General features: G+C 44.2%; 4 protein-coding genes across 10 annotated transcripts; 3 read left to right on the top strand and 1 right to left on the bottom strand.

The window, feature by feature from the left end:
• The first annotated feature begins 363 nt into the window (after positions 1–363).
• LOC117739604 (lamin-A-like) lies at positions 364–7,079 on the top strand. 3 transcript variants are annotated; one of them, XM_034546122.1, is made up of 14 exons: positions 364–526; positions 965–1,117; positions 1,613–1,967; positions 3,359–3,515; positions 3,903–4,028; positions 4,176–4,346; positions 4,550–4,675; positions 4,877–5,097; positions 5,197–5,470; positions 5,629–5,736; positions 5,837–5,956; positions 6,040–6,096; positions 6,298–6,498; positions 6,590–7,079. In XM_034546122.1, exons 3-14 carry the CDS (start codon positions 1,624–1,626, stop codon positions 6,623–6,625), a joined length of 1,941 nt encoding a protein of 646 aa, XP_034402013.1. In that variant the 5' UTR covers positions 364–526; positions 965–1,117; positions 1,613–1,623; the 3' UTR covers positions 6,626–7,079. The 3 variants fall into 3 exon arrangements, with proteins under 3 accessions (XP_034402013.1, XP_034402012.1, XP_034402014.1); XM_034546121.1 differs by lacking the exon at positions 364–526 and having other exon boundaries at positions 907–1,117; XM_034546123.1 differs by lacking the exon at positions 364–526 and having other exon boundaries at positions 907–1,117; positions 6,301–6,498; positions 6,590–7,054.
• Positions 7,080–8,026: 947 nt separating this feature from the next.
• Positions 8,027–11,681, top strand: naxe (NAD(P)HX epimerase). 2 transcript variants are annotated; one of them, XM_034546125.1, is made up of 7 exons: positions 8,027–8,105; positions 9,102–9,289; positions 9,400–9,508; positions 9,645–9,755; positions 10,002–10,112; positions 10,428–10,575; positions 10,984–11,681. In XM_034546125.1, the coding sequence occupies exons 2-7, from the start codon at positions 9,117–9,119 to the stop codon at positions 11,181–11,183; spliced, it is 852 nt and encodes a 283-aa protein (XP_034402016.1). In that variant the 5' UTR covers positions 8,027–8,105; positions 9,102–9,116; the 3' UTR covers positions 11,184–11,681. The 2 variants fall into 2 exon arrangements, with proteins under 2 accessions (XP_034402016.1, XP_034402015.1); XM_034546124.1 differs by having other exon boundaries at positions 8,035–8,170.
• An 83-nt stretch (positions 11,682–11,764) lies between these two features.
• scn1bb (sodium channel, voltage-gated, type I, beta b) lies at positions 11,765–18,446 on the bottom strand. 2 transcript variants are annotated; one of them, XM_034546128.1, is made up of 7 exons: positions 17,772–18,446; positions 17,001–17,132; positions 16,746–16,909; positions 15,549–15,786; positions 14,672–14,813; positions 12,824–12,898; positions 11,765–12,264 (listed from the first exon to the last, which is right to left on the bottom strand). In XM_034546128.1, exons 2-6 carry the CDS (start codon positions 17,050–17,052, stop codon positions 12,829–12,831), a joined length of 666 nt encoding a protein of 221 aa, XP_034402019.1. In that variant the 5' UTR covers positions 17,053–17,132; positions 17,772–18,446; the 3' UTR covers positions 11,765–12,264; positions 12,824–12,828. The 2 variants fall into 2 exon arrangements, with proteins under 2 accessions (XP_034402019.1, XP_034402017.1); XM_034546126.1 differs by having other exon boundaries at positions 17,001–17,129; positions 17,772–18,224.
• Positions 18,447–18,494: 48 nt separating this feature from the next.
• On the top strand, positions 18,495–22,885 carry LOC117739603 (zinc finger and BTB domain-containing protein 22-like). 3 transcript variants are annotated; one of them, XM_034546118.1, is made up of 4 exons: positions 18,495–18,918; positions 19,810–20,028; positions 20,128–20,905; positions 21,505–22,885. In XM_034546118.1, the coding sequence occupies exons 2-4, from the start codon at positions 19,822–19,824 to the stop codon at positions 22,617–22,619; spliced, it is 2,100 nt and encodes a 699-aa protein (XP_034402009.1). In that variant the 5' UTR covers positions 18,495–18,918; positions 19,810–19,821; the 3' UTR covers positions 22,620–22,885. The 3 variants fall into 3 exon arrangements, with proteins under 3 accessions (XP_034402009.1, XP_034402010.1, XP_034402011.1); XM_034546119.1 differs by having other exon boundaries at positions 18,518–18,908; positions 19,808–20,028; XM_034546120.1 differs by lacking the exon at positions 18,495–18,918 and having other exon boundaries at positions 19,925–20,036.
• The last annotated feature ends 2,087 nt before the right edge of the window (positions 22,886–24,972 follow it).

Below are 24,972 nucleotides of genomic sequence, written 5' to 3'. Positions count from 1 at the left end.
ATGTATATATACATACATATTATTAATAAACAATGTATTAATATAAATAAATAGATATATAAAAATAATCGTATACATATTTATATAGAGATTTATTTATACAAATATATATACTATTTTATAAAAAAGGAACGTATACATATATAAAATAATGTGTGTATATATATATATATATACATAAAATAATGTATATATACATATTTTGAAAAGTGTACATATATATTTATTAATACAAGAATGTATATTTAACACACAAAATGTAAAATAAAATCATTCTAACCATATAAAAAAAACATAGTGTGTTTGTTGTATTGGGACGTGTCTTATGCTGCGTTCACACCAAAAGCGTTGCGTATATTCTCAGGGGTGAAACAAAGACAAAGACGGCACCAGTTGCATCCCAGTTTCCTGGCCTGTAGGTCAGCCTTTATGGCACTGCACTGTTTCCTTCACTGGAAGGGCATCCTGGAGGACTTCTTTCAAACACGGGGGCAGCAAAAGGGGGGTCGGCTGTGCCCCAGTCTATGTAAGAAACCCATTCCTGAAACGACCTTTCAGACATTTTAATTGAAGAATAAGAGTGGGATCGAGTCGGCGTGCATATAAAGAGGCATCAGGCTCTGGAAACTTTAAACCTGTTCTATAACTTTTTCATTTTAACTTCACGGATAGGAAGCCTGAGCCATACACAGCAAATGAATAGAACTCACTTATTAAAATTATCTTGTGTATCTATCACATGGCATTGTGCATTTCTTTAAGGAGCGGGTGACTCATTCATTCAGATTGCACACCCATTAGAGAGAGAGAGAGAGAGAGAGAGAGAGAGAGAGAGAGAGAGAGAGAGAGAGAGAGAGAGAGAGAGAGAGAGAGAGAGGGAGGGAGGAACAACCACCTACCAGTGCCAAACTTGAGGCCAACCTCTCTCCTCCCATCTCATTCCTTCCTATATGGGCACCCACAGATGGATTTGCAGAGAGTGCAGTAACAGACCGAACCGAGCTGGAGAACTAAGAGGGGAAACTCTGATCACAAGATAACTCAAAGGCGATTAACAGAAAAGTCTACGAAAGTACTCGGAACAGACGTTTATCTTCTTCTGACCAGCACTAAAAAGGTAGGCCTGGATGTGAACCTGGGCATCATTTGTGCCGAGACTTTACTATGATTTTAGGGTGGAGTCGACAATTTTCTCTCAATTGTGCTCTTTGTCTTTGTCACGTTTGATGTCATTGGACTCAAAACGAGTTTGGGCTTTTCTGGAAATAATGACCCCCTTCGGAGAGAATGATGTTTCCTTTTCCAATTCTAAACTTTAGAAAAAAGTTATGACTTTTTTATACTCACAGATCCATGCTTTTCCTTAAATGTGAAAAATCCGCTTGGACGGATTTGGCCTGTGTTTCATTTATTTGAATAGTAACAGTGATGGATGCTGAATGTAGATTTGTAGCCAACTCCATCCATCCTCCTGTGTGTTAATTATAGCCGGCACATTGAACAGTCCAATGCCTATTGATGCATGTGTACATAAAAAAAAAAAAACCCTGTGCTTTTATTGTGCATGAAAAGAACAAACTTTTAGGATAATTAAGTTGGTCCTCTGTTTCAGGAAAGATTAAAATGGCAACGTCGACACCCAAAAACACTCCCCGAGGTGCCAACTCACCACTGTCCCCCAACCGCATCACCCGGCTCCAGGAGAAAGATGACCTGTGCAACCTCAACGACCGGCTGGCCGCCTACATCGACAAGGTGCGCTTTCTGGAGAGCGAGAACGCCGGCCTGCGTCTGCGCATCACCGAGTCGGAGACCGAGGTCAGCCGGGGCCTGTCGGGCCTGAAGGCCGCCTACGAGACCGAGCTGGCCGACGCCCGCCAGACTCTGGACTCTGTGGCCAAAGAGCGAGCGCGTCTGCAGCTGGAGCTGGGCAAGCTGCGGGAGGACTACAAGGAGCTGAAGGCAAGGTGGGTTCGCAGCACATCGGTCCGGTCCAAATCCCAATGAAGGAGGAATATCTTCAAACTGTAAATCACGTGGACGAGGGTTGAGGGGCTGGAGGATGTTTTTAGGGGTGCGTCAGCACCTGAAAGCTCCTGAACCCATTTAAAGCGCCAATGTGTGTCTGTGAGACATAGTTTCTTAGACTATAAACTTTATAATATTTCATTATACTTATAAAAAAAAGCTGAGTTCATAAACAAGCGAATGCACTTTTACTCAATTCAATGCACCAAGTTAACAGTAATGTGGTCTGGTACGACCAGTAGCTAACGCTGGCTAACGGTAGCAAACTTCATTTAACTGCTGTCCCGATGCCTCTTTTCTCCACTACTCTTCTGGGCATTCATTATTATCCCATAATAAGCACTTTCGGCCACAGAGACAGCTGTTCAGCTAAAGTAACAAAGTCTCGCTTTAAAGCGAGACTCACCAAACTTTCTTGGACTTACAGCATAACTGACTGTGCGAGCATTGTCTAACTAGCTGCTTCCCTTCCCAGCTTGCAGGCTTTTTGGTCCAAAATAAAAGAAATCAGCCTGGTTTGCCCTCTAATAAAATGGAGAAGACTCTCCAGAAACCAGATATTTTGCTGGCACGAGGCTTCTGAAATCCAAATCTTCTTCAGTTAAAGGCCCGCCATGTGCCTGTTAAAGCGCGAGTGAGGGTGTCTGTGATTGCGTTAATGGCTCCAACGTGTCAGCATGCGGCCCACAGCAGTAGAACACAGTTACTCATTAGCTTCGAATAGCCCATGCTTTTATTTGCTGACACCCTGCGAGCCTCGGGGCCACTCCCTGGCTCCAGCATACCCTCCTCATTGCTCACTGCAGTCTGACGTCGGAGCTCGAATCCGACTCCTTCCCATACCGCCACATCCAGACGCCGATGACTAACTCTTTCCCTAGTTTCTCCTCCTTTCGCCACAGTAATCACTATGCACACAATACGTGGCAGTGTTTACGGGGCTCCGCTCTGGCTTCCATTATCTTTTCCATAAATATTGAAACGACGGGGCCGATGTGTGTTTGGCAAAGCCTGTTGCCATGGCAGCGTCTCAGCTAAACACCAACGGCTGTGGTTTGTGGCGACGGCATACGTGGGGTTGGACGAGGATCACTGTGGCCTGTGAGTCATATGCACCGGGGTCTTTCCCTACTCGGGCTACATCCTTATTCAAAAATAGCTCGCGTTTGTTTCATTTGACGGCGTGAAGGAAACTGTAGTAATGAACTTTCCAGTCAAAGTTCCAAAGAAAAATGGATGTCGGTTTCAGGGGGATGTCCTGTTTCAGTGTTTGTGAACGCAGACCGGGAAGATGAAACTTAACACCTGAGACCCGTGTTGTCTGTTGCAGGAACACCAAAAAGGAGTCCGATTTGGCCACAGCGCTGCAGAGGGTCAAAGACCTGGAGGCTCTGCTGAACAACAAGGATGCGTCCTTGGCTACGGCTCTGGGAGAGAAGCGAAGCCTCGAGGTGGAAAACAGGGACCTCAAGGCGCAGGTTGCCAAGGTAACCTAAAACCCACGCTCAACTCCGGGCTCCGTGGAAACACATCTGGGGTCAATCTTTCTGCAATTAGTTAGACTACGAGCTCAACAACTCTTTGTTTCCACTTTGTGATCATCAATCTCAGCTCATCAGAGATCCATTTCACAACCCTATTTCTGCCTCTGCCACTAGCTTCTCTTTATCTGGGAGTTTTGAAAGCGAGTAAAAGTAAAATCTATTTTTCAGTATTGGTGTGTGGTTTTCTTTGCTGACTTCAGCCTTTCTGTCACGGCTGCTGGAGCTCAGACATTCTGATTGAAGAACAGTCTCTTTACTCTCAGTAAAGAGACTCTGTATTTGCTTCACATTTCTGCACCGCTTCACACTAATATTCTGCTCCTCTCTCAGCTGGACACCAGTTTGGCCGATGCCAAGAAGCAGCTGCAGGATGAGATGCTGAGGAGGGTCGACGGAGAGAATCGCATCCAGACAATCAAAGAGGAGCTGGAGTTTTGCAGGAACCTCCAATCTGAGGTCAGACTCCCTGAGAAAAGTTCTTATTACGTAAAAATCATGGTCAAAAAGGAACTTTCTCTACTGCTTATTTCTTCGTCTCGATCACATCAGCATCAACATAAATGTGTGGTCAGGAGTGAAATTGTTTTCGTGATCCTCCAACAGGAACTGCGGGAGACAAAGCGGCGTCATGAGTCTCGTATGGTTGAGATGGACAACGGCCACGTGCAGGACTTTGAAAGCAAGCTGGCCGAGGCGCTGACGGACATGCGCAGCCAGCACGAACTGCAGATCAAAATGTACAAAGAGGAGATCGAGAAGACCTACAACTCCAAGGTAAACCATCAGCTTTACAAAAGTTGTACAAAAAGATCAAATATCCGTAACATGTCAAAACAATTATAAAAATAGGGAACGCACTGTTTTGTTTTGGAGGAGCTACAAACTGGTCCCAGTGAAGCCAAAAGAGATCCAGACTGCAGAGTCGTGTGACCATTGGGATTTTAATCATGCTCTACCTCGTTGTTTCTCTCTGTCAGCTGGAGAATGCTCGTCAGTCAGCGGACCGGAGCAGCCACCTGGTGGGGGCAGCACACGAGGAGCTCCAGCAGACCCGGATCCGCCTGGAGTCCATGTCCTCTCAGCTCAGCCAGCTGCAGAAACAGGTGACCGGAAACAAGCAGCTCCCACAGATCACATCCAGAGTTCTTATTGGGACGTATGCAAGATGCTTGTATGCACAGTGCATTGCATCACGATGAACATGTGCAGATTTCAATAATTACATTGCATGTTCATTGTGTGTGGCTCCTATGAAGCTGGGCTTTCAGACTTTGATGACTGTGTGATCCTTCTGTTCCATCCAGCTGGCGGCACGCGAGGCCAAGCTAAGGGACCTGGAGGACGCCCTGTCTCGGGAGCGGGACTCCAGCCGCCGCATGCTGGGGGAGAAGGACAGGGAGATGGCCGAGATGAGGCAGCAAATGCAACAGCAGCTGGATGAGTACCAGGAGCTCCTGGACGTCAAGCTGGCTCTGGATATGGAGATATGTGCGTACAGGAAGCTGCTGGAGGGAGAGGAGCAGAGGTACGTTATCCAACCAAAATAAGAGTCCTACCATTCCTCTGTGCTACAGAGTTGCTAGTTCGACTTCTTCGCCACCTCTCACACCTCTTGCCCCTGCAGGCTCCGTCTCTCTCCCAGCCCCCCGCCCGCCAAAATGACAGGGAGTCGCTCCTCTACCTCGGGAGCTCAATCTCGCTCGGTCCACTACAGCGCCCAGAGCTCCCCCGCCAAGAGGCAGCGCCCCAACGACACCGACAGCGAGGCCTCGACCATCGCAGGCGGAGCCGTGGCTCGCACTCGCATCGCCCAGCAGGCCTCGGCCAGCGGGCGGGTCACTGTGGACGAGGTGGACCTGGACGGGAAATACGTCCGACTCAGCAACAAATCAGATGAGGTGAGACGCCAGGGGGATTCAATGTTTCTGTCACAGTGTCACTGTGTGTTTGGTCAACGCGAGCAGTTTCCTGATATTATCATGGGAGGATCAGAATATTCACCTCGAGAATAGAGCTCGGAGGAATTGACACGTTGACTTTTTGTGCAACCCACCAGGATCAGAATTTGGGGAACTGGCAGGTGAAGCGGCAGGTGGGGTCCGGTGCTCCGATCATCTTCAAGTTCCCGGTCAAATTCACCCTGAAGGCCGGCCAGAGGGTCACGGTAAGCAGCACCTTTACTCAGCACACGCACAAGTCAAGAACAGCAACGAACACAGCGACAGATAACTCACCCTGTGCCGTACCTTTACCCCGGGTCACAGATCTGGGCCTCTGGTGCTGGTGGAACCCACAACCCTCCCTCTGACCTGGTGTGGAAGACTCAGCCCTCCTGGGGCACCGGAGACCTGTTCCAGACCACCCTGATCAGTGCCAACGGAGAGGTATTCTAAATTTCCCATCAGACTTGTGTTCTTTATTTGAACCTTATAGTTCAGTTGTATTATACACTGAGTTTTTCCTCCAGGAGATGGCAATGAGGAAGGTCACCCGCACACAGTTTGAAGAGGAAGATGACGACATGGTGAGCGCAATCGTATTGATCACATACTATGCATCTGCAGGACCAAAAGGCAGTCAGCAGCACTCACCATCTACTTAATTGTCATGATAAATGCTCCTTTCAAAATAAAACAATCTTCTCTTCGTTATTCTGGGTCAGTTTTCACCACAGCGATGAAACAATGCCTCCATAACGTGTTCTCGTATTAACGCCCGATCTCAGCAGGTGGCTCACAGCACCTGTGGAGACAGCGAGTACAACCTGCGGAGCCGGACGGTGGTCTGCGGCTCCTGCGGACTTCCTTCCGACAAATCCGGCAGCCACTGCACCGTGAGCTCGGCCTCCCGCTCGTTCCGCAGCGGAGGGATCTCCGAGGGTCTACTGCCGCACTCCTACGTGTTCAGCGCCAGCACCCCTCGCAAGGTGGGCCCTTCTTTTAAAGTGTTTGACAAGTTATTCTGCTTTATTTAGAAATGATTGAGATGATGGTGACTTTGTCGATCTTTCCTCTTAGACTGGAGCCAGAATGGAGAAATGTCCAATTATGTGAGCCACCTGGACGCACGCTGAAACACTCTTTATGTTTAGTTTAGTTTAATTTAGTTTAGTTTAGTTATTACTTCTTTAGTTACCAGTTGTAGTTATTTAGTTCAGTTCATGTACTTTGAAATCATTTTCAATTATTCTATGCAATAAAACTTTATACTGCTTTTTTTCTAATGTACATAGGCTAAGTAAATACTTTCTTGAATATGAAAGGTGATTTAAACAGTTCAGATGATAAACAAATCACTTTCTTATGCTAGTCATATCATAGTTAAATCAGATGTACACTCTATGAACATACTGCTGCAGCAGGGTTGCAGTAAATTTCTTTGTGTTCACTTTTTTTACTATATAAAATGTGCTTTTAGTTAAAGTAAATTGACCCCAACCTTGTTACAGATCTGCAGAATGTTGTGTATTTCTTTTGCTGATATCAATAAACATGTTTTCTGAATTTGTATTGTTCAACGATAATGACTTGATAGCCGAAGTACTTGCAGTATTTGTACTGTCTAGTACAGAAATATTAGGATGGGCAGGCTGTTCAAATGGTGGTCCTTTTAAAACGATACAACAAAAAGTAAATATTTGACATATTTCTAGCTGCCTATTTAAAACCATCAACATTTAAAACATCAACCCAAGAAACACTTTTACTTCAGACTAGGGGTGTTTCAGCATACAGGTATTGACGGAATTTTATATATACAGTTATGGTTACTGACTCTCTCCACCTCCCAACACTCATATTTTGAGTGTAAATAATTTACAAAAACAGCCCAAACGCACAATAAAAAAAGTGAAAGATGAATTTGACTAAAGATAATTTTTTCAAATGCTCGAGATTATATTATTACCGTGATATTCTTTTGGCCACGATAATTATGTTGTGAAAATCTGATATCGTGACACTCAAAACAAGAGAAATCCGAGGTGAATGTTTTCCTTTTATTGTGATAAGGTGTTCATATTCATGGTTTAAATTGAGAGTGAAGTTATAGAGTACATTTACTTAAAAAATGTACTTAAGTGCCATTTTAAGACACTTCAATGAAGCTTTCTACTGTTATTCGATTTCTACATTAATCAGCCAGCTTAAGTTAATTTACATATTCATATTTGATCTACATTGAAATGCTGCTTATGTGTTAATTCAATAATAATAATACTATATATATATATATATATATATATATATATATATATATATATAATTATATAATTATATAACAATATAACACTCTGATGAGTAGCCTACCTTTACCTTTTGTGCTTTAAGAGCATTTGGATAAAAAAATACAAAAAAGTAAATTCGTCTTCCACCACTGCACATCAGCGCTGCTCAAAACAATGCTCAGTACTCGGACTTTTATTTTGAAATAAAAGAGCAGCGTTTATTTCAAACCCGGAAGTGGGAGACACCGTTGGTCCGCCAGTGTTGTTGCACGGCCCCCTGTGCCCTTTTATCTGTATAGTATTGACCCGTAAGTGGTTTCTAAGAGAACGCGTGCATGAGATGTTGTTTTAAAGAACGGCTCGCTGACATTTGGTGAGTGTCAACAAAGTCAAGCTCGAGCCGAGCGTTAGCTAGAAACATACAACTGAACAGTCTGTAGACAACTGGATATATTATTTTGTTTATAAACTGTAACATCTTTAATGAGCAGACTCTTACGTCATGTCCATCGGGGGCTAACTATCTGCTGAAGTCACTCAGTGAAGCTGGTACAGAGGGAGCTGACGCGTATTGATATGATGTGATCTTACTAAGTAATCAGGTTTATGTTGCAGTAACAAAGTAGAGCCCCATGTTATCAAGTAAAACGAGTTATCACTCAGTGTTTGCTACATTTCATCATATTTGTGGCAGATTTTTTAATTTTTTAAATTGTAATTGTTAATTTGTCACATCAATAGTGTTTTCTTATTTAAAACATGCCACATAATTGCGTCTCAAATGAGAACATTTGTGCTATTCTGGGTTTGTAGGCCTAATAGTTCTGCATTAATAGACATACATGACATGTCATTTAGTCTGTAAAATGTCCATCGCAGTTTCCCAGAGATGAGTTGACGTTTTCTTTTATTTTTGTGTGTCTGACCAACAGAAATTAAATTCGCCATAATATAAAAGAAAGCAAAGCAGTAAATCCTCACATCCGAGCAGGAACCAATAAACATCTGGTAGTTTTGATTAATAAATTGACTGATCTCAGCATTTGTTCAGACAAAACAATTTGACCTTGGACTCTGAAATTGTGTAGATGTTTGTTTATTTTTTACATTTGACACACTCAATGAATACAAAAGAATCTCCAGAATAATAGATATTGAGTGTTCAGTAGGGTGTTCAGTGTCCCACTGTACCAGGATCATTTCGTTGCTGTAGGGTTCTGTTAGATCACTCAGCCCTGATTGGACGTGGGGACTGGCTTGCTGTGGTTCAGGGTAGATCGCTGTGGTCTCTTCTGTCCCAACAGTTTGGATCCACCTGGATGTTGAGTGTGCGGGCTCTGTTTGGGATTGGCTTCCTGGTGACCTCAAGGACCACGGCGGTCCTCGCTCAGACCAGGACATGTCCGCTGTCTGCTGCAGCTAACAACCACAAGAAGGACGGGTTCACTGGCAGACCAGCATCCACCATGGCCCAGACCATCAAATACCTTGGGTAACGTTTTACATATTGTATTCAGAGCAGCAGAAATACTATGCTACAGAATATATATATATATATATATATATATATATATATATATATATATATATATATATATACAGGCAGGAGGAGGCCCAGCACATTGATGAGGAGCTCTTCAGTGAGTATGGCTTCAGTGTGGACCAGCTGATGGAGCTGGCTGGACTCAGCTGTGCCACAGCCATCGCCAGGGTGAGACATCAACCGGGGGATCTTATTCATAAAAAATAAAATGTTTACAGAGCATGGATGTGTATAAATGAGGTTAGGCTGCAATGATCGCGTTACTCCCCCCCCCCCCCCCCCCCCCCCCCCCCCCCACCTACAGGCTTATCCCATCACCTCCCTGGTCAAGGCCAGACCTTCTCTCCTGGTGATTTGTGGACCTGGTAACAACGGAGGCGACGGCCTGGTCTGTGCACGACATCTTAAACTCTTTGTGAGTGGCCTTCACTTGAGTGACAGTAAGACAGACTCTGCAGCAGTGCTGGAAAGTTCCTGAAGAGTTATTGTGTTTATGTTTTAGGGTATTTTATACTTGGACTCCAGTATAGTTATCTGACAGTTATAGCTACTCGTAACTTTTGCCCCTTTGTTGTAAAAGCCGTCAGTGCAGCGTGGAGATTACCATTGTTGTGTCTAACTTGTGGCTGTCAATGTTCAAACTATCTGTGTCCTTCTGCAGGGCTACGAGCCCACCGTCCTGTACCCGAAGAGGCCCAACAAGCCTCTGTTCCAGGGCCTGACCACGCAGTGCCAGAAAATGGAGATCCCCTTCCTGACTGAGATGCCTGAGGTTTGCCGTTTATCAATAATGCAGCAGCACTATTCACACAAAGACAATTCCTTCTGCTCATTCTGTACACAAGTGTGCATTTTATTGTCAAGCTAAGCGGCTATTGTGTTACACATCGTCAGATGTAGCTTAAGGAGGCTGCAGTTCAGAGTTGATGAAGTCTTAATAATTCCTGTGGGGATTAAAGATGTTATTGCAACGAACAACGCAGTCCATTATATTCTTGATCACTACGGATGCAGAATCATTGACTTATGTTTCCAAGTTACACATCTGCAACATATGTAAAATAAAAGAACAACCATGAATCCTCAGGCTGCAGTGATCGACGAGGCTTACAACCTGGTGGTAGACGCCATCTTTGGCTTCAGCTTCAAGGGGGCGGTGCGAGAGCCTTTTGGTTCCATCCTGGATGTGCTGAAGAAGACGACAGCCCCCGTCGCCAGCATCGACATCCCCTCAGGTCAGTCCTCACATACTGTAGAATATGGATTTGGGTACAGTTTATAGTTAATTATATTAAAATACATACATAAATAGATATTTAGAAAGTAATCAGTTATTTGGCGAGTTCAGTAATAATTGTAGTTAGCACTCGTGGAAAGGGTTTGATTTGTATATGGTCATTCATCTGTGTGTGACCAATGTAGATATATATATATATATATATATATATATATATATATATATATATATATATATATATATATATATATAACGCAGCATCAGACCAAACCTCCTGTAACCAAAATATCTTGAAAACTGGTGCTCTGATATTCACTACTTCTACTGTGCATATTTACCTACAAGAAGAAGAATCCTGGTCTGGGTTTTGACATCCTGTTTGTTTTATTATTCATATTATTTTCAGGGTGGGATGTGGAGAAGGGCAGCGCGGATGGACTGCAGCCTGACATGCTCATCTCTCTCACGGCTCCCAAGAAGTCTGCCAGCTTGTTCAGGGGACGATACCACTTCCTGGGAGGGCGGTTTGTGCCTCCGGGCCTGGAGAGGAAGTACCAGCTCAACCTGCCTCAGTACCCGGGCCTGGACTGTGTGTTACAGCTGTAAGGGCTGAGGGGCCAATGAGAGGAAGAGTGTCGTCTTTCAACACTATGGGGGAAATAATTCTCATCCACATTTTTTTTGTTATCACTGGAGGCTATAGCATAGCTTAGCATAAAGACTGGAAACGGCTAGCCTGGCTCTGTAAGCATAGAATAACTTCTAAAGCTCACAAGCTATCACGTAGCCTTGTTTTCATTTATACGCAAACAGAAATGAAAAATGACTATTTTGTACTTGAACATGTCGTTATGTTCGTTCAGGATTTCCACTTCCTATCTCCAGCTCTGTCCTGAATAGAGTAGAGAGTAGTATCAGTCCAAACTTTGGAAATATATCAAATAAAAATGTTGGGGATTTGATCTGTTCCCATTGAGTGGATGGCGGTGGGTATAATAGAGCTTTAATAAATCTGTGGATGATTCTTGTGTTCATGTGAAAGCACAGCGCTTTGATGTGGTGGTTGCCTCAGCTTCACAAAATTAAAAATAACCAAAAAGATTATTGGTGGAGGTCTGCATTGTTATTACTTCTGGAACAAAAGCCGTCCATTTCAACCCTCTGAAGAAAGGAAGACTTCTGCATCACGTGTACTTTTCTTCAGTTTTTATTGGTACATCTTAAGATTTCATTGAATGTACAACTAGCAACTGGAAAGACAGTCTATCGTAGTCCATCACATTCTATTTATTTATTTTTTTAAAGTAAATTTCCGTACATGTTGTGTATTGTATTATTTATACATTAGGTGGTGATTATGTAGTATAAAGCTTTCTTTGACAATCAGCCGCGTGGACTCCAAGAGACGCCCATAGTACCGCTTAAGTTTGCTATAAATGTTTGACTACATATACTTAAAGAAAGGCTGTGGGTACAGTATATGCTGTGTGGCTCATTGATGCATGACGGCTTGCTCCAATAAGGGCAGAACATGCTTTTGCAGCGCAGAAGACTATATACAGTGCTGGTACCATGCTCTCTTTGTACGTCACATCCATGTGTGATCTCTGTCCAGGAAAAGGGAAAATAGAGGCTGTCTACATGCAGGTCAGAGGGTGGAAGGATGTTTTCAGCCCACGGGAGAAGCCTGAAGATAAAGACAACATGTATTAATGGATTTAATGGCACTGTTCAGATTGTTCATAAACACTAGAACCTCTAAAAATAAACTGGGTATTATTTTTTTTGCTCATAATCAAGAGTTTTGGTGCCGACTACTTTGTTGTTGATACCTTTCAGAAATAATTTTTGTTTTGTTTTGTTTAACAAAAAAAAGACAAACTTTTTCAATGTTAATTAAAAAGAGTAGTAACACAAGATCTCTGCCTGAATATTGTTTTGTATTTATCATCAATTCATTTAACTGCTAGCCAAGAGATCTCTTCAAGTATATTCACTGCAGCCTGTTAGCTTAGCTTAGCATAAAGACATTGGGAACATCGAGCCGGCTGTTTTATCTTACTTCACAAAATTGTACAACATAGTCTGTGCTGTCTATAATAGGCAAAATCATTATTTAATTCACAAAACTGAAAAAACTGAAAGGGCATAGCTGGAACCAAACGACTGAAGGAATGAGGTTTGATACCCAGCTCTAGGAAGCAGTGTATCTGGAAACAATGCTGCATGCACTTTCAGAAACATACCTGTGCTATTCTCCGACCTGCACCCCTGCACAGTTATCTTTACTTTCTGAGGCTATCGCTAAATATTCAGCATTTCTAGGAGAGAAAGAGAAATAAATGACATTGTGAAACAACAACAAACTTCTAATTTTAGCACAGTAAAATGGGTGAAAAATACAAAAAACAAAAAAACATTACAGCTATGACAGATTCATTTTCTTTGACTTACAGGTGGAAGGTTTTGGTTTTTACTAGAGAGGAGGATAACAGGATGGGACGGACAAGACGAAAACATGACAAACAGACAGAGGGAGTGAGACAAAGAGACAGACAAGTGAAAAGGCACAAACTAGATGGAAACATTGATAATCTTCAAAATAAGTGCTGTAAGAGAACGGGTATAAAGTAGAGGAGAGTAATATGAACCAAAGAGGATGTAACAAAGTCAAAGTTTTAAATTATAGGTGTGACTTCACAGCAATACAACATGAATAACATATAGCAGTATTCATGGTGAGATACACACTTTTCAAAGCATACATTATTGTCAGTTTTAACATGTAAGTGAGTTATGGAGTTGTTTTTTAAAGTAACGGCCCAGTAACACCAGAAACAAATATTTCCTTCGAAGCTTGGTGTTGTAGCAAATACTTGCCACTAAAGGTGCGCTAACTGCTAATGAGCTGGTAAATCACTACTGCTAGTCCCTCACAATTACTCGTCAAGCTTCTTTCTATTTTATATTATTTTTTATTATTATTTTGTATTTCATTCTTTCATTCACTAAAGGGAAAAAAAGCGTTCCCTCCAAAGAGCTTGCTAACTGTCAGTTAAGCTAACTGTCAGTTAAGCAAGTTGTCGGTTATCTCGGTAACTGACTCGCTAACAGGACATTAAATTAACATGTACTCAAGAGACATATTTGTAATATCGACTCCTCAAAACCGTCCACAAACCATTCGTCTTTGGTGGAGCAGGAAGACTGAGGGTTAAAAAAAGTGGAGCTAGAGTGCTACAGGAAGTTAGCATTGCACTGGTTCTCTTGTCAAAAAGCTAAAGAAAGGCAGTAAAAGAACTACATCACCGTTGCATAAGTGCGAGTAATGATACTGTAAAGGTGTACTCAACGCCATGATGCTGTTTTATAGTCTCATTACTTGTAAGCAACTGCCATTTTAAAAACACAAAGGCTTAAAAAGCATGCACGTATTCCTGCAGCTAGTAAGCTAGCATAGATTTCTCAGCCTTCGCCCCTGAGAGTAAATCTACAGATCACGTTGGAATGAATTGATTATGTGACAAAAATGTAGGCATTTTAAATGCTTGTGTAGCTGGGTCTTACTCTTTGAGCAACTAAATATACCAATATATGAGTAGCAGTGTAAATGCTGGCCAATAAGTAACAAACAATTGCAGCATGGAAGTGCTTCAGATATATTTGAGGTAATTTAAAAACCACATTTAAGGTAGCCTGATCAATAAACATGTGTGTTTATGTTGTGATATATCGTTACTGGATATTTTGTTAGACTTAAATATCTATGCAGGTATTTGCCTTAAGAATCCAGCACTTTGTTTGTGCTCAACAACATACACACATACTACTTGTAAAAGGGTTCAATGTTATTTAAATAAAAACCTTGTACCTCTAAATTGTCTGCTTTTCAAGAACTGACAATTGTGTCTAAGTGTTTAGCTTAAACACTAAGTAATTTGCAATAGTCAAAGAAATAATTGCCTCATCTACAATTTTTTTTAAAGCACTGTAAAATCCTTCAATAAATGCATAACTGGAGTTACAAGGTTTTTACATGTTGTGAGTTGATTATGTGCACACAGATGTACGCAATAAAGAAACAAAACACTTACGCCGCTTCTCGTAACGCTTCTTCCCCGTGTACTGATATTTTCTTGTAGCAGTATATCATCTCTATGAGGAGCCAGACCTGCAGGCCAATGACGGTCACGTACATCATGACCTCGGACACAATGGACGCCGTCACTCTGGTGGCTGCACACATGAAAGCCAGAAAATCACCAAACACTGAAATGTAGCCCTGGAGACATCTTGTACATGACATTACATTTCATTGACTTACAATCCTCTTACATTCATACACACAAGCAATTGAGGGTTAAGTGTCTTGCTCAAGGACACATCGACTAGGGTGGGGATTGAACCGCCAATCCCCTGATTGACAGACGGACCTGCTAACCACTGACCCACAGCCCTTGTACATTTTGTTGTCTGGCTAAAAAACGTACTCACTACATTATATTCTTCCTGATTTATTATTTTTCTCTCTGGGATTTTGTTTAGGCTACCTGTGAATCATAGTCATCTTTCATCCTGAACGCATCATCTTTAAGATCTCAAACTCCACAGATCACATTTCTAGTCATGCATAAACCGTTGCTACACTTCCCCTTACATTGACCGCTTATGGTGAAATCTCACAATTTTCCTCAAATAACAAGGGGCCACCGCCTTGTTCCTTCGTAAACGGAGGTCTTATATGCTCGCCGTGTGTGCAGCAAATGAAGACTGTGCCATTTATTTATAGAGCATGTGCTGACAGTGAAACTGCACACATTATAACCGAGAAGCTGAATCACTGTCAATGGGGACGGGATGTGACCTGCACGTGGTGCAGCGACGGGATCGGGGTCCACGGCCACAAATCCTGTTGGTGATGCAATCTGCTCTGATATCTCAGGCCAAACAGTCGGACAGTAGAGCGCCTACCTTTAGGGACCACGGTGAGGTGGACCACCTTGCTGACGACGGTGCTGTACTCGTAGTTGGTGTAGAAGAGGATGCGATTGAAGAAGCATTGGTAGGTGCCCGAGTCATTGAAGGTGACATTGAGCAGGTATATGGACGCGTCTTGGATGTCAGGGCTCCTCTTACTTCCGTTCCAATCCACCCGATCCATGAAGTTGTCGCTCTCGATGTTTGGGCCTTCCTCGTTGTAGGTGTAGATCTGGTGCCACAGAGACATCAGGGTTAGTCAAAAATGCTGCTGTGACATATACATACATACATATATTGTTATGCACATATACATACATACATATATTGTTATCATAGTTTTTCAGTGTAATTTCCTTACTTTCTTCTTTTGTTGTATTAATTATTTAAAAGTCATTTGTACCACCATAGACAGGTATATATATATAACATATATCTATAAAGAACATATAAATATATATACCGTATATTTAAAAAGGAAAAAACAACAGCAGCAGAAAATAAAAAAGATTAATATACAGGGAACACAAGTTCATTCTGTGCTATGGTGATCACAAGAACAGATACACATAAAAAACAAAACAACAAGTACAAAGACAAAAGTAACAGATCACATATTCGAGAGCCTGACGTGTCTGCATCTGTCTTTATGTATCTTTCTATTTCAATACATGTTTTTATTGCAACATAAAGGAGCATTAAGACCAAAAAGGTCACCTGAAATTCATCACGGAAATCCAGATCCTCAAACTTGATGATATATTTAGTTGCACTAGCTATGTATTTATATATATAAACTGATATTAGGAGAGACCAGACAAAACTATGTGTATATATGTGTAAACCATAGCGTACAAACAGAGGATGAGGTCAACGCGGCCATGTCATCTCTGGAGCTTTAATGATCCCTGTGGTGTAACATATAACGATTGATCGCCTCTGAACCGCACCATGACCTCGACACTGGGCGCTATGATCCGATGGAGGGCATGTGAGAGAGATCAGAAAGCTTGGGCGTGGACTGTATATGCATGCATATATAAAAAGTCTGTGTCTCAAGGACAGAGAAGATTGCACGACTTAAACTCCTTTGGAAGCACAAACACTTCCTGTACTCCACAATGTGCTGTGTCAGTTTTGTTTCGTGTCGGCACCAGATTAAGAAATTCTCCGGGAGGATGATTTACACACTTTTACAAAGTCGGCCTCTCCTTTCCCTCTGAAGTACCATTCGACGGTGGCGGTCCCCACCACCTCACTCCTCCTCTTGCAGGAGATGCATCCCAGTTTGAAGCCCTTGCCTGCGACCGCCTCTGTGTCAGAGTCCGGCTCTGCACAGGCCCCACGGCAGTATGCTGCAAACAAAAAAAGAGAAAAGCACTCATTACTTTGGCTGAACACGATGCAGCAACACATGACGAAAGGCCACAGGTCGGCTCGACTCACCAAACATGCTGCAGAGGAGAGTAAGGAGCAGTAGTAGCTTTGATGCTGCCATATCGGCCGGATGTTGGAGGAGCGGTTATATGTGATGAGGAGCCTCAAAAATCAATACCAACTTCAACCGCAGCGCTCCTGCTGTAGAAAGACTGTTGTTGTTGAAACTTGAAATGATTGTCATGACACTCCCAATCTTGACCCCCGCTTTTGTAGTAGTTGAACAGATGTTAGGAAAGGTGTTAGTTTTCTTTTTCTGTTTTCAGAGGACTGGATGAAGCGTCAGGAAGCTCCGGCATCAGCTTAACATGCATTGTAAAGTGTATCCGTACACAGGCCGATAGGACGTCCTCGAGCCAACAGTTATTATACCCTATTGGTTGCAGAATTATTTTTTTGGGACACAAATTCTTGATGCTTTTTTTTGCCAAAGCCGCCCCCTGATGTATCTCTATCACTGGTGCATTCCAGGGGTGGCTTCTTTCTCTGCTTTTAATTATCCAGCAGCAGATGAAACAATCCGGATACACCCTAAAATGTGATTATAGATTTGTATTCTTCCCCTGAGGTCTTAACGTGAGATGGACCGAGAAACCATTAGACCTGCCTGGGGCCACATGCTCTGCTTCTCCTGTGTCTAAATAACAGGGTATATACAAAGGTTATGTGTGTTTCTATAATGTGCAACATGCAGGCTACTGACTGGACGTCTGCAATACACTTACACATGCAGTGCATATATAAATAATTAGCATGCTCTGGAATCAGAAATGGCTATACCTTTTGCAGGTTAGATGCTACCAATGGGCCTATTACACACAGACCGATATGATGGGCAAATATTATCCTTAATCGGATCACCGAACACAGAGCCTACTGTCCTGAAATCGAGGCATCCTCTCCTCGAGTCGTCTCCTCCGAGTAGAAAAAAAGAGGAGGAAGAGAATGAAGACAACAATCCCGTCCTCCCCTGTGATGACAGCTGAATGATGGAAAGACGTTGTATGTCCGACTGTTTAATGACCCACACGCGCGGAGAGGAGATGCTTAGCTCGTTCTGGCATTGCAGGTAAAACTGCCTGAGACGCCAGCCCTCCACACCAAAAATAATAAAAGCTATTCTATTAGATCCGTCCTGTCCCTGTTAACGGTGCGTCTGTGTGTGCGTCTGTGTGTGTGTGTGTGCGTGTATGTGGATGTGCGTGTGTGTGCGTGTGTTTTCTTCCTGCGCCACATCACAGGAAGCTGCAGATGCACTGCGGTAAAAGAAGGGAGAGAAAAAACGGACGTGCGTGTATGTGACGACTGTTTGGTTTCTGCCCCGCTGTTTTTACACCGAAACAAGCGCAGCTCTGTCCGAGGGGCCACTGCGGGGGCCGCGAGGAGCGTTTACAGCGCGTTTAAATGAGCAACAAAGGGCTTTGACAGTCGGGGCAGTTGATATTAGGGCGTACTGGCCCTTTAACAGAGCTTCAGCGGGGCGGGGTTAGTCTACATTATGCTAATGTTGACGTCACTCTGTCAGGAGTCCTAACTCCGTGTCAGTCAGTAACTTACAATAACTGCCCACACATAATAACTGGTTCAGCCGTTATAACAATAATAGTCATAATTAGATAATATTGCAGCTGAAGCGTGGGGCTTAGCTGCCGGCTGGTGTGACGGCATATGACAATAAGTCCACTTTATCACCAAACACGCGTTCGGCGATGCTCTTTGGTCGACCCGCTCGCACCAGCTACGCCTCCGGGCAGGCTGCTGCTGCTGGCGCTCACGAGCCTGCTCCTATCGCCATGTCTGACACAAACGAGCGACGGCAACGTGACGTTGTATCTGGGATTCACGAATGACAATGTTGTGCTGCGCATAGCAAGCGAAGCTCTCTATAAAAGTAAAACAAACAGCTCGACACACCGACACACCGAAGGTAAAGTAACGAAGATAACGGTAACAGCTAGCTCGCTAGCTAGCTAGCGTGTGAGCTAACCAGCTAACTTCACACTGAACGAGAGCACACACCAGAGCTCATGTTAATAATAGTGATTTTAAAGACGGCTGTTCATGTGACGGGCCGTGTTGGGACCAACGAACTAACGTTAGATAATCATCAGGTGGAAGCTCATCACAAATCGATATCTTTATTGACAGTGCCCACTGCAACCTGAGGATGGGGCTGAAACGATCAATCGATTAGTTAAACGTTAGCTTTATTACATTAAGATAACGGTATATTTGAATGTATAGTTGAGGGGTGTTTTCCAGCTTCACTGCTTTTGTTTATCTTGTTTGACAGCTGCATGTGTTTAGGTACCGTTGGTGTTCGTTGGGAAAACAAGCAATTAGATAATACTTGATTTGTCCAAATAACAATTCAAACCTCCCCAAAAAGACTCGGCACACTTTCATGAGAAAATCTTTCCGTTTCTTTTGTTTTGGCTTAATAATGTAATTACTTCATTACTAAGGTTGTTTCAGAAGAACATTCGGTTGATCAACTAATTGATTAGTTGATCAACTAATTGATTAGTTGACTAATTATTTATTAGTTGACTGAGGGAATGTAAAAATATGCTCATCTCACTGAGAATGTTGCGATTAAGAAACCGTCTCAGTTGATTCTAGTTAATAAGTTTTTCACTGCAATTAGGACTGTCGTGTCCTATTATCTTCAGTGAGACGTTTAGGTGTGCATGTAGCCTTGTGTAGTAAATGTTTTATGATTTATATTTTAAAAAGCACAACTCCACATCTACTAGTTTGAGACAAAATATTAGAAATGATCCATTTGCGCTTTGTAATGTTTTATTCTTCTCTTTAGTTTTGTGAGACCATGGATGCGACCTGCAGTGCTTCTGCTGCTCCCGCTGGTTTGACTGTCCAGGTGTGCTTCCCCGGTGCCCGTGCTGCCGTCCTGGACAATCTGAACCGCCAGCGGGAGGAGGGCAGGCTGTGTGACCTCTCCATCCAGGTGCAAGGGCAGGTGTTCCGGGCCCACCGCTGTGTGCTCGCTGCATCCTCGCCTTACTTTCACGACCAGGTGGGCCGGTGCGGATCCGATTGATTCATTTACAATAAGGTTTCGCTCAGCCCCAACTTTTCAAAAACTCAGTGTGTCGTCTCTGCTATTTCTCGACAGGTGTTGCTGAAGAATGTCACGACCGTTTCCCTCCCCTCGGTTATGGACCCGGTGGCCTTCGAGAGTGTCCTGAGCTCGGCCTACACGGGCCAGCTGAGCATCGTGCACGATGACATCGTGAACTACGTCACTGTGGCGAGTTTCCTCCAGATGTGGCACATCGTGGACAAATGCACGGAGATCCTGAAGAGGCCCCGGCCCTCGACAGAAGCCAGCCACGGGGAGGCTGCCGCGGCCCACCCTGGCACTGCGTCGCGCCAGCAGTCCCCGAGCAGCACCGACTGCTTGTACCTGGAAAGGGAGGGAAGGAGGAAGGAGAGAAAGCCGGACGCCCTGCCCCCCTTAGCCACGTGGAGGCGTCCGCAGCAGTTTCCCAGATGGGGGCGACCTCGGCCCTCATCGGCCCAGCACTTAGCCGACTCCCAGCTGGACGCCCTCGCTGGCTATGCGGAGAGTGATTACGCCAACTGCGAGGAGGCGTGGGTATCAAGCCACAGCAAAACGAGCCACTTCGCTCAAGATGGACCGGGCCACAACAGCCGGTACCACGGGGGGTTCCCCAGTGGCGAGGCTCTGAAGCAGAAAGCCAGGTTTCAACAGCGAGGAGTGCCGCCGGGCAGTGACAGGCTGCTCGACAAGAATAGAGAGAGCGGGGACAGTGACGAGACGCAGGAGAAGAGGAGGAAGGAGAAAAGAGAGATCGAGGCAGTAGTGGGAGTCAGAGAAGCAGCAGCGGTGGAGAAGAAGGGAGGAGGCTTTGCACAAATGGGGCACTGCGGTAAGTTACAAAGGCCTCATTTCACACCAAAGAGGAACTCCGCCGTAGGAAAGAGGGTCATAAAACTACTACACTTGTGTGGTAGAACTGTGAAAGTATTTAGAAATTGGTGCTGTAGATTTCCTTAGTGCTCAAAAGCAGAAAATCCTACGGCAACCAGAATACTTTCATTTTATTGGTTCTTTTCACAGTCTGCCATCATCTTGATACCTCCTTGTGCCAAACCTCTAAGACATTTGAATACAATAAAATGTGTCAACATCACTATTCCCATCAAGTTGAAATCATCACAGGGACTGCCATAATCAACACAAAATAAAAGTTCCTTGTATTAACGTTTTCAATTAAATCATTAATGAATTACTTGTTGTATTTCTGACAAACCAAACTCATTTTAAAGTTGATTTCAATCAGGAATCTGATTAAGAAATAAGTAAACATGATTTTGGCATCTGGGATTTTGATTCTCACAGACACATTTAGTCCAATGCCACCAACAAAGGTATTGAGATGAGCTTGCAGCCTTATAGTGTGTCTGTTCTTTGATGCGGGGGTCACGTATTACTTCTCCTTGATCTGATCTTGTTTTTATTCTGCAGACTTCCGCCCGATTTCAGATGAGAGTGTAGGACAAGCCACGGGGAAGGCGAGCGTGGAGGAGATCAAGGAGAAAGTGCAGAGAAGTTTGGCAGGAAGAGACCCCCCCTCAGTCCCTCCCAGTGGTCACGGTTGCCAAACAGGTGGCGGAATTCCGGGCCCCACCTGTCCGGTCTCCGCCCGGCTGCAGTGGCAGACGGGTGCCTGGTCTCAGCAAGAGCAGGGGCTGCAGGACGGAGAGGGTGGCAGCTGCAGTAAAGACGAGGATGAAGACGAGGAGGAGGAGGAGGACGCAGACTTTGAATGTTTCACAGAAGGGACGTTTAGCCGCGGCACATATGATGAGATCGAAGATGGCACGGGACAGGTTTCTCAAAGGCCTTTAGTGCCCGCGTCCCCTGACTTCACCATGGCGGGGTCGGAGGTGAACTGGCCCTCCGCCGGTACGGGACAAGGTAGCTCGTCGACCCCCACCTCGAGCCGCCACCTTTCTCCATCGTCCGCCGCATTTCCTCCGCCCTCTTCGCCCCCGACTCCGTCTTCATCCTCCTCGGTGTCCCTCGCCGGCGCCCCCTACACGGGCAAGGTCCACTTCTGCCACTGCGGCAAAGCCTACACCCTGAAGAGCATGCGTGACCGGCACGTGAAGATGCAGCACCTCAACCTGCGGCCCTTCGGCTGCCCCGTTTGCACAAAGTCCTTCAAGATGAAGCACCACCTAACCAAGCACCTTAAGACTCACGGAGGGCTGCGGCCCTACGAGTGTGGCCTGTGTGGGAAGAAAGTCATTTGGAGGGACAGCTTCCTCAGGCATCAGGCCCGATGCGAGAGACTCGCCTCCAGCTCCTCAGCTAACGGCAACAATGCGAGCGCGCCTGCGGCGGACATGGACGACGGCTTCAGTTACGGATTTGAAGACGGCGAGGCCTTTCTCGCGACGGGAGGTCAAGTTAAAGTCGAGGAGGTGGACTTCCACAGGGAGATGGAGGAGGGCATGCGCGGCCTCTTGGGCAGCGTGTCTGGGATCGTGAACGAGCTACGGACTCAGTCGCAAAACCTGGATGCCGACAGTCATGTTTTTAAAGAGGAGGCGAGTGAGAGTTTTACCGGAAATTAAACGTTCATGTGAAACTGAGTGTAAAAACGATGGATGGCATTAAGAGCCGACACAAACATCCTCAACGGCTTCTGTGAGCAGCCGCTTTTGTTTAATTTCTTTTTATGGCCGTGGATGTTCTGATGTATGCTTTTATCAATTGGCCCATTTTAATTTGTGCAGTGCCGCATAGCCTAAGTTCTTGTTCAGTAAATCCTGTAAACTGTACATCTGTGTTGTGAATGTACTTCTTGACCCCAATTAAAGTTCATCTGCATTTTGCACATAAATCAGTTGCCATTGATCTGCATTATAAAATGCAAACAATGTTTTCTCTGCCACACATTGATGTCTCTTCACACTATGTAAAGGCAGGGAATCTCTACACATGGTCATAAAAGCCTTTTAGATTTTTCTAAATGATTTTGAAAACACTGGACTCATTTCAGAACAGTTCCTCTGCAGCACAACAGTGAAGCACCAGAGGTCTCTCTTGCTCAACGCTACAGAATCCCTTCTTCTGTGATCACGTGTGTGTGAAGAAGGCATATTCCTTTAAAGACCCTGAAAGATGACGAGCCATTGAATAGGATCTCGTGTCACGGAGCCCATTATCTCAGGAACAGCAGAGCAGACGGAGCGCTTGGCTAATTGTGGTCTGAGAGGCAGTTGTCCTTGAAAAGTTCGATCTCAGCATTATTTCTAATGATGTGAAACTTTGTTTTTCCCGACTCTGAGAATCATCCCTGTTTTGTGTTCAATTCACTAGGACCAAATGTACAGCTGGACTTAATTGAGATCTGTGTTTTCCTTTTTCAGTCCGTACAACACTTTGATGTCGGGTTTACCCTCAGATGTGTGTCCGTGTTCAGTTATGGATCATGGGTTGAGTTTGGGGCTAATCCAATTATTTTTCCCTCTTCAGTTATTCAGCTGCTCAGTAAACCTTGAATCTGGCTGCAGTCTCTGCTATCGTCATGGTTACAAACAGGGTTCCATTCAGAGTCAAAATTGAGTATTTCTTGTAATAATAAAGCAGCTCAGCTCTAATAAAGTCCATTCCATTATCTGAACTGCTTATCATATTCAGGTTCACCTGGACAGGTGTCCAGTCTTTCTCATATAGACACACAACCATAAAGACAGCTGGCCTGGCTCCACCTTTAGCACCGTGCTAAACTACACACTTTGGCTTTTGTACGGCTAACAAACAAGTTACTGTATTATGGGATACTTGGCGAGTTGCCGGGAGGCGGATTGGCCCAGTGTTTGTCGTCTTAATGCTAAGCTAAGCTAATCGTCTGCTGGGTCCAGCGAAGGCTAAATAAATATTTGAAGGCAAAATAGAGTGAGACATAAATACAAAATGTAGGTATGATGTAATGAAGACAACACAAGTGGCATATTTTAAAACATTTAATAGCTGAGAGAAGACATAACATGCTTGTTTTTAGATAGGCCGAACACGAAAAAGGAAACATAACCCACCTTTACAGTTCTTTACAGACCATCCCGTTAATGTGAACATAAACAGAGAGTGGCTTGGTCATTTATTATTATTACATTAAAAGGAAATCGACAAAATACGCGTCAGAACATTTGAATGCAACATCCAGTACTCCTCATTCCACCTCGGGCGCTTCTGCCTTTGAGCCACTTACTGTCTGACCATCAAACCAACTGCTGTCTGTCGTCTTCTGAAGGAAACACAAATGACATTAAAAACTCAAACTCAATTCAAGATGCAAACAGATAACTCGCGACAAACGAGATCCACGCACAAGCTACAATATAGAAAACAGAGAATATTCTTTGGTTATGGAACAGTGCATTTGAAAAGGGCTTTTTTTTCCCGGAATGACATCATCCTGTACATCTTCATTAATTACACTGAAGCACAATTAAAACAATATAGAGTCCATATAGCGCAGGTTTCCAGTTGGTTTGCGACATACGTTTCACTCGAGCAGATCACTCTCCGTTTTTAGGCCTCACGTTACGACGTCGGGTTCCAGAAAGTCAGCGGGACACACAAAGCGCCACTCGTGTACAAAAATAAGCGTGACGGGAGACGAAGAAAAACAAAACACACTAGCACCATCGGACCAAGACACTCGAAGGGATGGGCGATTCTTACAGGGGGGTGTTTTACTAAAGGCATGACAAACCATCATAAACAGCGAGACAAGCTATATGTAGGATTAGAACAGAGGTCCAGTGAGCACCCGCAACCCCGGAGAGTGGATTTGGTTTCACAGAGGAGGGCTCGTGTTAGTGGGTTAGCGCTTCTTGAGGTTGTGAGTCCACCGCTCGATCCCCTCCTTCATCTCGTCCCGTGGGAGTCGGATCTGCGGTCTGGTCCTCGGCGGAGAGC

This window comes from Cyclopterus lumpus, chromosome 11 (genome assembly GCF_009769545.1).
Source record: "Cyclopterus lumpus isolate fCycLum1 chromosome 11, fCycLum1.pri, whole genome shotgun sequence".
NCBI lineage: Eukaryota > Metazoa > Chordata > Actinopteri > Perciformes > Cyclopteridae > Cyclopterus > Cyclopterus lumpus.
This window is presented reverse-complemented; position numbering and strand designations above follow the sequence as displayed.